Below are 12882 nucleotides of genomic sequence, written 5' to 3'. Positions count from 1 at the left end.
ATGGATTGCCATTTGTGGCGCTCACGGCACAGAAAAATGACTTCAATTGAACAGCAACATCTCTACTCTGAAAGTGTCCCAGCTGCTGGGAGTGCTGGATGATCCACAGACACCCCCCCCCCCCCCAGTTAATAGATACTATTTCTGTGGTGGAAAGTATTTCCAGTAGACATTGTGCAGTGTGTTTGGGGATTTACCCAGAGTTAACAGGGACACTGATTTGGAAACATGTGCTACTTTTTCTAATACCATTTGAGCACCACAGACTAAATTGAGGGTATCTATTCCATCCTCCACCCCAGTACTATAATTCACCACAGAGAACCTGTCGTGGGAAAACCTGGACATGTCTGCATGACCAGATACAACTGGGGTACGCGTCTAAATGTTTGTAGTGATAAGGATGAACTCAGTGCTTGAACTGGACTCATAGTTGCAGAGAACCAGCATTTCCAGTTGAATACCGTTGCTTCTCAGTTGGTGCGGCCACTTTGTATTTACTCATAATGTTGGTATTGTAAGAGATGGGCAAAACCAACCCATTTTCTGCTCCAGGAAGCAGCGGAAGGAAGCACTGCAGCTGCTTTGTTAGGTACTACATGTGGTCTAGTTTAGTTAGAAAACTGCTGTGCACATTCATTCCCATTACAAATTACTACAGAAGTACCCTTGAATTCATGTCTTCGACACATTTTGCCTACAAACGCTGTATGTTCCAACTGAAGGACTGTGTGAACCGAAGTTTTAACAAGATTTTGCAATGATTTTGTCTTTTCAAAATAAAATGACTTTGAAGCCAAAGAAAAGAAAATCGCCTATAGGCTTGTCTCACTTCTGATACCCTGTTGAAAGGCCTCCATGCACCAGCCCGTCGTCACTCGGAGCCTCATATCAATGTAAATTCACACAAGTCGCCGTCTCTCCTCTGTTCTATCAGCTAATGAGACCTGTCAATTCAGATGCGACCCCTTCAGAGTGACAACGAACAACAAAAGCAGAAGAGAGCCGAGACACAAAGCTTGTTTATTCTGCAGAGGGGCCCATGCTAATCAACCACTTGTACCTTTTCAAAGACAAAAGCCTGATATTAGCATTTTCTGCTATGAGATATGAGTTGGTTTGTTTTTGTCTTCTCTTCCTCATCTCTGTGTTATTATTATGTCCGGACAACCACGAGTGGCTACGACGAGAGACTCCTCGCGTGTAAAGACGTTTTGTCTGGCGTTTGGCGCTGTACATCGAGTGGTTTCTTTCTTCGACATATAAAAGGAGAGGAGTTTTTTTTTTGGCTCCAATCCACACACGGAGATCCATCTATTTTCTGCGCACAATTATCCTGTGCAGGGTGGCAGGGGGGCTGGAGCTGGTCCCAGCATGCTTTGGGTTACACCCCGGACGGGTCGGCAGTCCGTCACAGAGCATAGGTGCAGATGAAGGGATGTCAGTTTGAATTTAACTAAACAAAAAAAGAATCATAAAGTCTCAACTCTCCTGCTCATATCTCCCTGTTCCCTTGCTTTTAATCTCCCACTGACTTCCTCTTGTTCCCCATCCGCTCTCCTGACGATGTCTCCTTGTCTCCTCTCTCCTAGCTGCCAGTTCAGCTGTCTGGTCGAGGAACGGCGGACAGGGAGCGTCATCGCCAAACTATGAGGCTCCACTGCACTCTCTGGTATGCACACACACACACTCTAAAATGGATATTGTTTTTAAAGGGTCAGTTCACCCAAAACCATATCTTCACACTTTCCCCTATTTACACATACAGGAAGCAAATTGAAGATGAATATGTTTGTTTATGGTGCTTCAAGCATTTAAAAATATCCGATCTGAAAACTTGGACAAATGAAACCACAGCTATCTGCGTGGAGATTCACTAGGCTTGAGATTCTTTACTTTTTACTTTTAGTTTCTCTTTTCGGCAAGAACTAAACACAAAGCTAAACAGCAGTCTAGTTAGAAACACGTCTACTGTACCAGACTGTTCACTTTGAGGGAAAACATTACTGAATTTACAACTTTATTTTTACACAGCGTTGGTCCATCACATTGCCTCACTGGCTTTCAACATTCTGTTACATAATGCTGACAATGTTTTTCTTAACAAATTCCATGAAAAGACCTTAAATAACACTTTTTTATTGACATCCCTACACTGTGGCTCTCAGCCTCAAGCCCATTGGTTGCTATTGAAGATGTAAACTCACAAATATATAGTTTCATTTTTTATTTAAAGGGCTCAGTAATTTCTTTTCTTTCTCAAACAGGAGCAATTTGCATTTGTTGGGACTATTTTCAGCAGTGGATGAATACACATTTGGTGCTCTAGTTGGTATTTACAGCAGCAGGACGGTACTGACACTGATGTGTTTTAAATAGTTTTTGAACAACAACGGAGCTCTAAGATACGTCAGGCTTTGGATACACACACAATACTTGTTAGTGGCATCAATTCATTGTTAGTTTTGGTGTTTTCATGGGATCTTCTAACAATAAAAAAGCATTCATGTTCACATGAACCTGTGGGAACTTGTTACTGAGTCTCTGCCACCTGTCCTCTGTATTTTGACTGATGGAGGTTATTTAATGCAGGTAAAGACCCGGTGATATCACTCATAATCTTTATCATCTTTCTGAAGCTTCTAATAAATCACAGAGATCAGGATGTCATGTCAGAAGGGATACTGGGAGCCAGAGATGCTTCAGTTTACAGATGAAGATAAGAAAGAAAACTTGGGCAGGCTTTTCATCTCTTTCTGCGTCCCTTCGTCCCGCAGCAAAGTCGTATCGAGGACCGCCTGGAGCGTTTGGACGATGCCATCCACGTACTGCGGAGCCACGCGGTGGGACCGTCAACGGGTATGACCAGCGGGCACGGGGACATGCACAACCTTATCGGGGCCGCACATTCGCACAACGGCGCGATGGGCGCTCTGGGCAGCGGGTACGGGACGGGACTGCTGTCGGCCAACAGACACTCCCTCATGGTAGGACCTGAGAGCATGTCTTTATTCTGTATAGATGTATATAGTAAGGAGGGTCATGCCATGGGTCAGAGCACAGAAGTTCCATTAATCCCACTGGTCCTCAGTGTTGATATGGCTTTTTTAAAAGACCATGCACGTTTTAACCTCCTAAGATCTGGCATCCACATGCGTGGACATCACATTTTGGGTTATACCATAATACTTAATTCTGCTTATATGGAAATTCAAAATTGTCCCCGTATGTGGAACTACATCATGTCAACAGATGATGCTTAGTTTTTATACTTATCAGGTCCCAATAAGCCAAGATAGCAAAGAGAAATTAAGATAGAACTTGGGTCTTAGGTTAAGCCGCTTAAGCGTACCAAACACAATCTGAAACACTGAAAAGAATCTCCTCTAAGCCTCAGAATCTAAATGTACTATTATTTTACATATTGAGCTTTTTGTTAAAAACACTTCATCAATAAGTCATCCGGGGTCATATTCAGTCTTAAAATCCTTTTAAAAGCCTGGCAACAATATATGAAAATGACAGGAATATTTCATTTCAAGATTGGTTTCCTGGTATGCAACATTATTTATCTGGTTTAATAATAAGAAGAAGAAGAAAATGTAATAATTTAAAAAGGAAAATAAAGGCAAGTTACATGAACCAAGTTTAATAATCTTGCATGTGTTTCTAGTCAAGATTATTTGTCTTGGAAAAGAGAGTTGTATTCATCTTAAAAGAAAGTGGATATAAATTGACAAATGAGACTTGACTTTTGTATTTGTTGATTTTAAATGGGCCGCAACGTGAAGCGAAGAAAATGTATACAGTCGCGCACACGGTCAAACAAAAGGTACTGCACCGCATTGATAGAGGTCGAAGCAGATAACATGAAGAAAAAGAAGGAGCGGAGAAGTGAGGGGAGGATGAAGACGAGAGGAGGAAAGTGCAGAGGAGAGGAGGTCGAAAAGAAAATATGAAGTAAGACAGCAAGTAATGTTTTCCATATTTAATTTAGGCTTTTTTGTCAACTTGAAACAATAAACATAAAAAACCAAACAGCTGTGTGACATAAGGAGATGTAGGAGGGCGAGAGAAGGGGTGTGTGTGGGGGGGGGGGGGGGGGCATTATAAAACACAGCCAGCATAAACACATTCAGATGCCTGAACATGTTCAGTCAGACCGACTTTGTTTATTTGTGCTTAACATTTGTGCATATTCACATGTAGACACACACACACACACACCAGATGTTCACGCAAACTAACACACAAGACACTCTGCATGCACGCACACACACACACACACACACACACACAGACACTGCCTCGACACCTCTCTCTCTCTCTCTCTGTACAAAACTTGGCCACATCCTCTGTGACGTCATCCGTCAGGCTTCTGAAGGGACCTTTCTGACTTTCCTTCTGTCCTACAGTTTTGTATTTCGGCTGTAATGAACACTGCAGCCTCTAGGGGGCGCTAGCAGCAGCTTCACACTGGTGTCACTACAGTAGTCCAGGAGCTTTGCCCCCCCCCCCCCGCCCCCCCGCCCTCCCCCTCTGTCTTTGTTAAAGTGTTTACTTTGAAGTGGTGTTTTCTAAATGGAGAGCACCTGTGGTAGAGGGGAGTGTGTGTGTGTGTGTGTGTGTGTGTGTGTGTGTGTGTGCATGTGCATGAGTGCGCTGGCCGGCTCCCACAGAGATTATCTTCTTCTCACGCATATCTGTCCAGCTGTCTCTCTCTCTCTCTCTGTCTAACCCTTTGCCTGCCTCCCCTCTAATGTGCGTATTTCGGTTGTATTTCCTGCTTCTTCAACCTTAAAGATGCTCTCTCATCTCACATCAACAACGAAGGAAATGTCACGTGAATAATGGGACTTTAATTTAACCCACAGAAACAAATGGTTCAGTCTCTCGGCTCTCATTAACGCTGCGTCCAGCAGCAGCAGCAGCCAACGAGCTCTGATAAACCCTCTGCTTGTCCAGCACCAAATGGCGGGCGGACAAAGTTAGCAACTAGCTGGTGAAGAAAGTAAAGCATCTAACAGCTAAAGGGAAGATAGAGGAGGCCAAACCTGAGCTACAGGGACAGTAAATACTGGACTTCAATTCATCAGGTGGACACAAACACGACTCCAATGGAAACGCTAATGTTGCTCCGTGTCCATTTGCTAACATTTAAACCATATCAACTTCATTGGGTGGTAATATGTCAGATGTTGTTTAGCTTGTTGTGGAGTTTTGTCCCAGGTGGTCAAAAATACTGATTAATGCAGCTTCAAGATACGTCATTGAAGTGAAGAGAGAAGAATTAAGCTATTAAGACAGCTCATTGTCGGGGACGATATTTCTGGAGGGAAGAGACAACAAACGAATGTTTGGTTTTACGAAATGATTTAAATGTTAATCTAGAGAAATGAGACTTAGAATTAATTTCACCTTTTACGATTTTGTTGAATTGGAGTAGATTGATGACATATCTGCTTTTTAAGACAGTATAAAAAGGACGGACAGAAAAGACAATTTGGTGTTCTGATTTACAGACTGATTTGAACATCACACTCCTGGAAATAGGGCTAAAGGATCAAGATAAGGTAATTAAAAACACTTCATATTAAATGAATTTTTGACTTTAAAAGCTTGATAGAACACATTTATGCTTTTCACAGTGTGAAATTCCTGCTTGGTCTTATCAATAAATTATTGCGTTGTGAGAAACGTTATGCAGTAAGACGATTTAACACTGTTTAACACAGATTGGACAAAAGTGCAAAGAAGAGAACAGAGAGCAGTGTGTTTGGATTCATGCTGTAATTTATAAGTCTGTGGTGAAGAAAAGGCTTCAAACCAAAGGGAAATACTTGCAAACTACTCTTCAGTTTCATTTGAAGGTGCTTTTAAACACTTTTCCGCTCTTTGGACATCCCCTCAGAGACAAATTTGGCATTTAGTTTTATGAAGTGACGTGCGGTTTAGAAACCCAAGGAACATTAAAAGTGAACTTCTTGTTAAGTGTAATATTTTTTGCCTTTCAGTTAAATCTTGACATTATTCCAAATGCATTTCTGACTTGTTTATATACACGTGCATCCAGTGCAGACCCTGTTTGCACACGGATTCTTTCACACACACAAGTTGATTCAGGCTCTGGATTATTGGCTGATAGAAAAGCCGACTCATTAAGACTGAAACACAGCAGCTCTATAAAGGATTTTTCCATGGGCACGGGTCGGTCCTCTGTAGCCGTGCCGTGCTACGGCAAGCTACACCCTGATGACATGCACTTCCACTGCAGCCTCACAGCAGGGGGTAGCTCCTCCTCTCAGCTGTGTCCTCGGGCGGCTAAACTAATGTGTGTCTGTTGCTGCTTCACATTAAAAGCTTTCCACTGGCGAACTCACTGGATGCTTTTATCTTGAAGACGGGGAAATGCAGTGTGTCAGTCACCGAGTTAGAGGAGCGTCATTGGCGGTGCTGTTATTCAATAAAATAGGCCTAATCAACCAGATATGGTCAGTGGATCAGTTTGAAATATTGCAGGGAGGAATAGCACTAGCAGAAACAGCCACAGTGAGATGAAAAAGGCTCCAGGCGACAGGCCCTTACTGTGGTTTGTGACCAGCACACCTCCAACACGTCATCAAGGTAAACATTACATTACAAGGCAAACAACTTTACTTTGCAGTGCGGTGCAGTAGAAAAACACTCAGACCATTCAGGGCATGGCTCGGTGCAACTAACCCCCCTACTATGAAAAAACACACACATTCTGCCTTATAAATGCCCTGGACAAAGTGCATGTGCTGGTTAACATTACATTAGGGGGACCCAAACCTGACGGCCCACTGACATTACGGGGACCCACCTCTATAGAGTAATTTAATTGGAGGAGCTGCTGGTTCCAGTGTTTCTCCTCACTGTAAATTCCCATTTCAAAGTTTACTTTTAATTCCTGAATATAGACAAGAGGGGAATCATGTTGGAATCATTTAACAGTTCTATAGCTTTATGTTGTGACCATCCGGTTGAATCATTTTAGCTTTGTTTGTGAGAAATCACGTTTCCTCTGTCCGTTTGCTATCGCTGATGGCTCGAGTACTACAATACCCATGAGCCTCGGTTGATCAGTTGAGAGGAAGCCAGTCAGAGGCACAAAGTTTCGTAATCGATACCAACATTTTTCTCAACCCTATCGCCAGACAAAAACCCTGGATTTGAGTTTCCTTGACAACGATTTTGTGTCCATTGTCAACACATTCAAAACAATTTATTTCATAGATTAGCACATGGCTACTACAGTATAATTAACGTCATTATACTGTCGTCAACGGTTATGGTTAGGCAACTAAAACTAAAACACTCTGATGTCTGATTAAAATTATAAGTAAACAACATGAAGAATCTGACATTCTGATATTCAGTTTTAATAGTTTACAGTTTTTCAATACTCGATTTTGTGGACACATTTCAATTGGTACCGAAAAAGTATTGACGTTTGGTTCCCAGGCCGTACAATGTACGTATGTGTGTGTGTGTGTGTGTGTGTGTTCAGTGTAAACAGGAAGTTTGAACCAAAAGAAAAGAACCAGGCTCAATAGAAATACTGAAAAAGAAAGAGTGGAAAACAGAAAAAATAAAGTGAGAGGAAGGCATGATGCCATCTCGAAAATGAAGCCATTGTGTTTGCACTGAGACTTTTTTCTGTTTTCCTCATGCATACATTCACTCTCTCTCCTTCTAGTTTTCTATGTCACTCTACCAGTGTCTCTCTTACTCTGTTTCTTTCCTGTCTTCCTTTTCCAATCACCCTCTTCTTTTTCTGGTCTATTTCTGTAACTATCCCGTACTTCTGTCTTTCTTCATGTTCTTACCTCAAGTTTCTTGCTTTTCTATATATTTTCCATGTACTCCCTTGCAGATGTGACAACTCTGTTTCTTCTGTTGTGTTTTTTATGCTCTCTCTCTCTCTCTCTCTCTCTCTCTCTCACACACACACACATTTTCTCTGTCACTGACACACATTTTATTACATATTTACTTTATGACATATTTTCTGTCACTTTTGTTTTCATCTTCCTGTCTTATACTTAGTTTATCACTCTCTCTCTCTCTCTCTGTGTCTCTCTCTCTTTCACACACACACACACACACACACACACACACACACACACACACAGCTGTATGTAGTTTGGCAATGTTAGGCAGAGACGCCTGCAGGCTGAGGTCATAGCTCTGGGAAAACAGGTGGTAGACTGATGCGGGGGAGAGAGAGAGAGAGAGAGAGAGAGAGACATATACATAGACATGAATGTATCAAACCCACACTCAAATAATAGATAAACATATCTGCCGACATTTTGACATGTTTTTCAATTGGGTTGAATTTGTCTTTATGTTTTTACATGAATTTTATATTTTATTTTTATGTTTTTTTTTGTGTAACACTGGAAAGAACAGTGCAGAAAATCACAAAGTATTCCTCAAAACAAAAGGAGATACGGCAAAAAAATAAAAGTGAGTCGTGTTCCACATGTGACACATCTTGAGTTATTTCACCGCATCGCAGCTTAGCATGTAGGGTGACTCTAAAAACGAGGGGAAAGGTTAAGGGAGAGGAGAGTGTCTCTCTCTCTCTCTCCATTAAGCAGCGTTACAGTAAGTGAAATGGTTCATAATCTGCATCACTTTACTGAAAAACACACTAATGCCTTTTAATACTCTGCGTCTCCTATAAGCTGATGGGAAATCTACTGTCATATACCCATTTACCTCAGTACAGTAATAAAATAATGTTAAAGATAAACTGTTTTTATGACACAAGTCTAAAACTGTTCTGAAACTATATGTATGTGGACACCTCTTGCCCACAAATGTTTGTGCTTTCCGAAAAGCATTGATTTTACTTTTATTCAAACATCTTCATATGTAATTACCATTCATTTGATGTTGCGTTTCCCCTCGACTTATAGCACTGCATGTTAATATACAGTGAAGTGGTTATTATGTGCCATAACTTGAAAATAATTTAAAAAATATATAACGTAGCCTGTTCTACATGCCAAAATCTAATCATTATAAAAAGTATTCACAAAAATAATCTGTTGGTCCACGTACTCATTTCTTCATCAGCAGATGAAAAGGCCAGTAAGAGATTTTCGTTTCACTCAAACAACAAGTTCCAGTGTCCTGCATGAAGCGTCACATACAGCTATTAAAGAATCTGAATCAGAATCAGAAATACTTTATTGATCCCCGGGGGGGAAATTGTACAATATTTAACTGCGCGTCTGTTTAAACATAAAAAATGCAAACCACTGTAAAAGAAAAGATTACCTTAGTCATGCAATTCATTTCAGAAAAACAATTTGAAAAAGACATACGTGGAATGAAGATCAATTATTTTATGTTGGGTGGGCACATCTGCAAATGCATGTTTAAGTAACGTAATTGGCCGTTTAAAGGGGTATGTGGTTGAAAACGTACTGATGTGTTATTATATTTGTAATTTACGACATGTATCAAAGCAAAAAGGCCACATGACAAAATATGAAATAAATTATTAGATTTCTTTTTTTCGTTCAACATTAACAGATCATCCAGATGCATTTTGCGGTCTTTCCCAGTGCCTCCCTCTTTCTCTTCCTTCCCATGTTCTTCTGTTTTCTTTTCTCATTTTTCACTATTTTTCTCGACAGAAGAGTCTGCCGTCCTTCACTCTGTTCATTGCACTAAAAAAAAAAAAAATACATACATATCACGCCACTGGAAAATATTGCTGTACTTTTCCTCCCATGGAAGCCCAACCTCAACACTGAGCTCTGTGTGTGTGTGTGTGTGTGTGTGTGTGTGTGTGTGTGTGTTTTGACGTTGCTGCAGCAGGTGCTTTCTGTCAAGTGCTCAGTTTGCACAGAGAAGAGACTGTGCAGTATGAAGAATGTTCCGTCGTCTTAGGTTTAGACCAATGTAGACTCGAGTCCGGTTTGTTTAAATATCACATGTACAGAAATGCATTGCATTCCCAAATTAAACTGAGAGGAGTTCTTGTAATTATAGATCAGATTTCCTAGTTAGTATCTGTCTTTGCTTCAGTTTTCATTCATTTTGTACATTTTAAAAGCTGTGTTAGATACTGTGAATATGGCTGCTCCCCAGAGGATTATTTCCAATGATTTTGCTGTAGCGCCACCCTCAGGACGAGAGGTTCCACGAATGCACAGGAAATGTCAAGATCTAATGGGCGTATACTCGGGAGATTTCCTGACCACACTCCTGCTCCCCTGAGGATGAACCCTTTCAGATTCTTAATGCCCTTTCGTCCGGTGTCCCCACCAGGACAAACTGTACATTGAAAGATTCTGACTTGTTCTTCGTGTAGTGAGTAGCATTGTTGCTAAATCACCTCTCTAGACTGGACTTCCTGCTCAATATCACATCTCTTTCCCCTTTCGTCTCCTCCTCCTCTGCAGAGGACTGCGACAATAATTGAAAAGGACAAACGGAAATTGCAGAAATTCGTCTAATACAGGGTGAAATATTACAATTTACGGAGTTAGTAAATTGACAGAGTTTATTCTTCTCTCAGACGTGTTACTGCAGGAGCCGAGACAGACTTGTCCCCACTGTTTACAACTGCATGACAAATCTGTCTGTGTGTGTGTGTGTGTGTGTGTGTGTGTGTGTGTGTGTGTGTGTGTGTGTCATCTCTTGACCCAGAAAATCCCTTTTTTCTCTCCTTCTTCTTCTTCTTCTTCTTCATCTTCTTCCTGTGTAATCAGCACACTCACACACACATTTTAAATGAACACACTTCCCACTGATCAACAACATTGCAGATGACAGCTACTCAGCACCTCCTCCTCCTCCTCTGGCTCTTTCTTCTTCTCTTTTTTTTTTTTTTTACCCCAGTCTGTTTTATGGGAATGACATTTAGATAGAATCTGGGAATAAAAGTCATGTAGCGTGATTTATGTTGGAAAACTGTACCTGGACTGGACGTCGAGCCTCAGCTCTTTCTCAGTACCGTACGAAATGTTTCTATAGAGTATCGAGAGGATTGAAAACTGTTACACACAACTCTCCGGTCAGGTTTTTTGTTTCAGTCTTGTTTATTGTTTGAAAAGATATTTTCGGATTTATATCAGGAAATATTCCTAATTTTAAACTAGATGTTATTTTGGCTTTTGGGGGCAGAAAAAAAGTACTACCTTTTGCATTTTTTTATTTGCCTCCTTCAAAGCAGCTTCAGGTTTCAGTTCATTTCTATTAAGCTTTCAGAGGTGTGAAACCATCAAGGTCACATTCTCGTCACACGGCGATCCAGGAAGCTAAAACATTATCCTCCAAAATGTATGTACAAGGTGCTGAAAGGCAGAGTCAGACAGGATGTTGTGAAAAGAATCACGGATTTTGTCAGTCTGGTGTTCAGCAACCACCTGTCAGATTTTGGAGGGTTCCTTGAACGCACCAACAAGTAGTGTTTTCAAAACACTTTTTTGTTTCGTTCTGTTGTTGTGACATGATAATGCAGGTTGAGGTCGGTGACTGTTTTCAAAAACTCTCCCTGTTTGTGGATTCAAGGACACTCCGACATCTGGTTTTTGAGATTTTCAGCTTCTTTTTTTTTTTTTTTTTTTGAATCACGCAAACAATATTCGCTTCATACTTTTCACAGAAACCATGTGTGCATCTTATTTGTTGTCTGGGTTGGATTTTTCAGACACAACATCTGATGAATGTGACGCTTTCCAGCAGTCAAAAATCAAATCACAAATGTCCGAGTGTCCTTGAATGCGGCTCTGACAACAATCAGGGGGAAAAAAAGAAAATAAAAACTCTGTCACTAGCTTTTTCCGCAGCTTTCAACCGCAGACAAAATCTACAAATTTTACTCGCTGATAGTCGAATCAAAACATTCCACTGATGCTTCCGTATTGTTATTGGCCGCATGATTAAGTCATCCAATCGGATGTCTTGAAGTGGGCGTGGCTGTGATGCGTGGTGACTATCTGAGCTACACCAGAGGCAGATCAGTTTATGTGTAATTTATTTATATTTTTCTCCTCCGTCTGTCTCCTCGTCCTTCCTCCTCGTTGAACTAAATTAAGCAAGAGAGAAGGGAGGCTCGTTAAAATATAAAAGCCCTCCATTAAAAATGTACGCCACCCTCCATGTCTCCCCTCTCTGCTGCCATTTTGCATTTGGGAGCCCAGGCGGTGATGAAAGGCAGGGAACGGAAAGAAAAGACAGATATATAAAAAAAACAAAACCCCAACAACAACGAGAGAGAGGCAAATAATAAATAAGAGAGCGAGCAGACGTATGGACGGATAGACGCTCGGTTTGAAACACACACGCCCGTGTAAACAAGCCAGTCGACATTTTGTGATATTTGCGCGGGGCGAGAGGGGAGCTTGGCATGTGGTGGGCAAGTCCTCGCTGTCAGCCAGCTGGATTAGCAGACAGACGGGGGGCGGGGGGGGGGGGGTTGATTCTCAAAACAACTTTATTTACACCATGGTTATCGTGCAACACGTCAAAAAAAAGTCAAAACAGGCGACATGTATTTCAATGACCTTTGCAAAATATCTGCACATAAAATCATTTTAGTCATTTTAAAGTCCACACACATTCCCGCCGTCACGCAACGGACGGAACAGACTGATGACATCTTCATCATCCCTGTTTTCCATCTCATTCTTCCTACTTCTAAACACCACCTGAAAACATTTGCTTCTCAAAGTTCTTATACACTGCCCGAGGGCCCCAGACCCCTAGGGGACCAAAAAGTCCCCCGTTCTCCGTCATATGGTTTTAATAACCTTATTAATTGCACATTTGTGAAGGAATTTGCACCAATGTCAACAAAACCGGGTTCTATCCCAGCTGATCATGTTGCCCTGTCTT

The 12882-nt window shown here is 41.3% G+C and overlaps 1 protein-coding gene across 3 annotated transcripts in view; it reads left to right on the top strand.

Annotated features, from left to right (window-relative positions):
• LOC139301628 (transcription factor 4-like) overlaps positions 1 to 12882 on the top strand; it is a 204587-nt gene that overhangs the window by 178626 nt on the left and 13079 nt on the right. For all 3 annotated transcript variants that reach the window (XM_070925066.1, XM_070925067.1, XM_070925068.1), the window contains 2 exons: positions 1593 to 1672; positions 2778 to 2987. In XM_070925066.1, coding sequence (XP_070781167.1) covers positions 1593 to 1672; positions 2778 to 2987 — 290 coding nt within the window. The remainder of the gene's footprint in view (positions 1 to 1592; positions 1673 to 2777; positions 2988 to 12882) is intronic.

The sequence above is a fragment of the Enoplosus armatus genome, chromosome 18, assembly GCF_043641665.1.
Source record: "Enoplosus armatus isolate fEnoArm2 chromosome 18, fEnoArm2.hap1, whole genome shotgun sequence".
Classification (NCBI taxonomy): domain Eukaryota; kingdom Metazoa; phylum Chordata; class Actinopteri; order Centrarchiformes; family Enoplosidae; genus Enoplosus; species Enoplosus armatus.
Note: the sequence above shows the minus strand (reverse complement) of the source record. Positions and strands in the feature narration are given on the sequence as shown.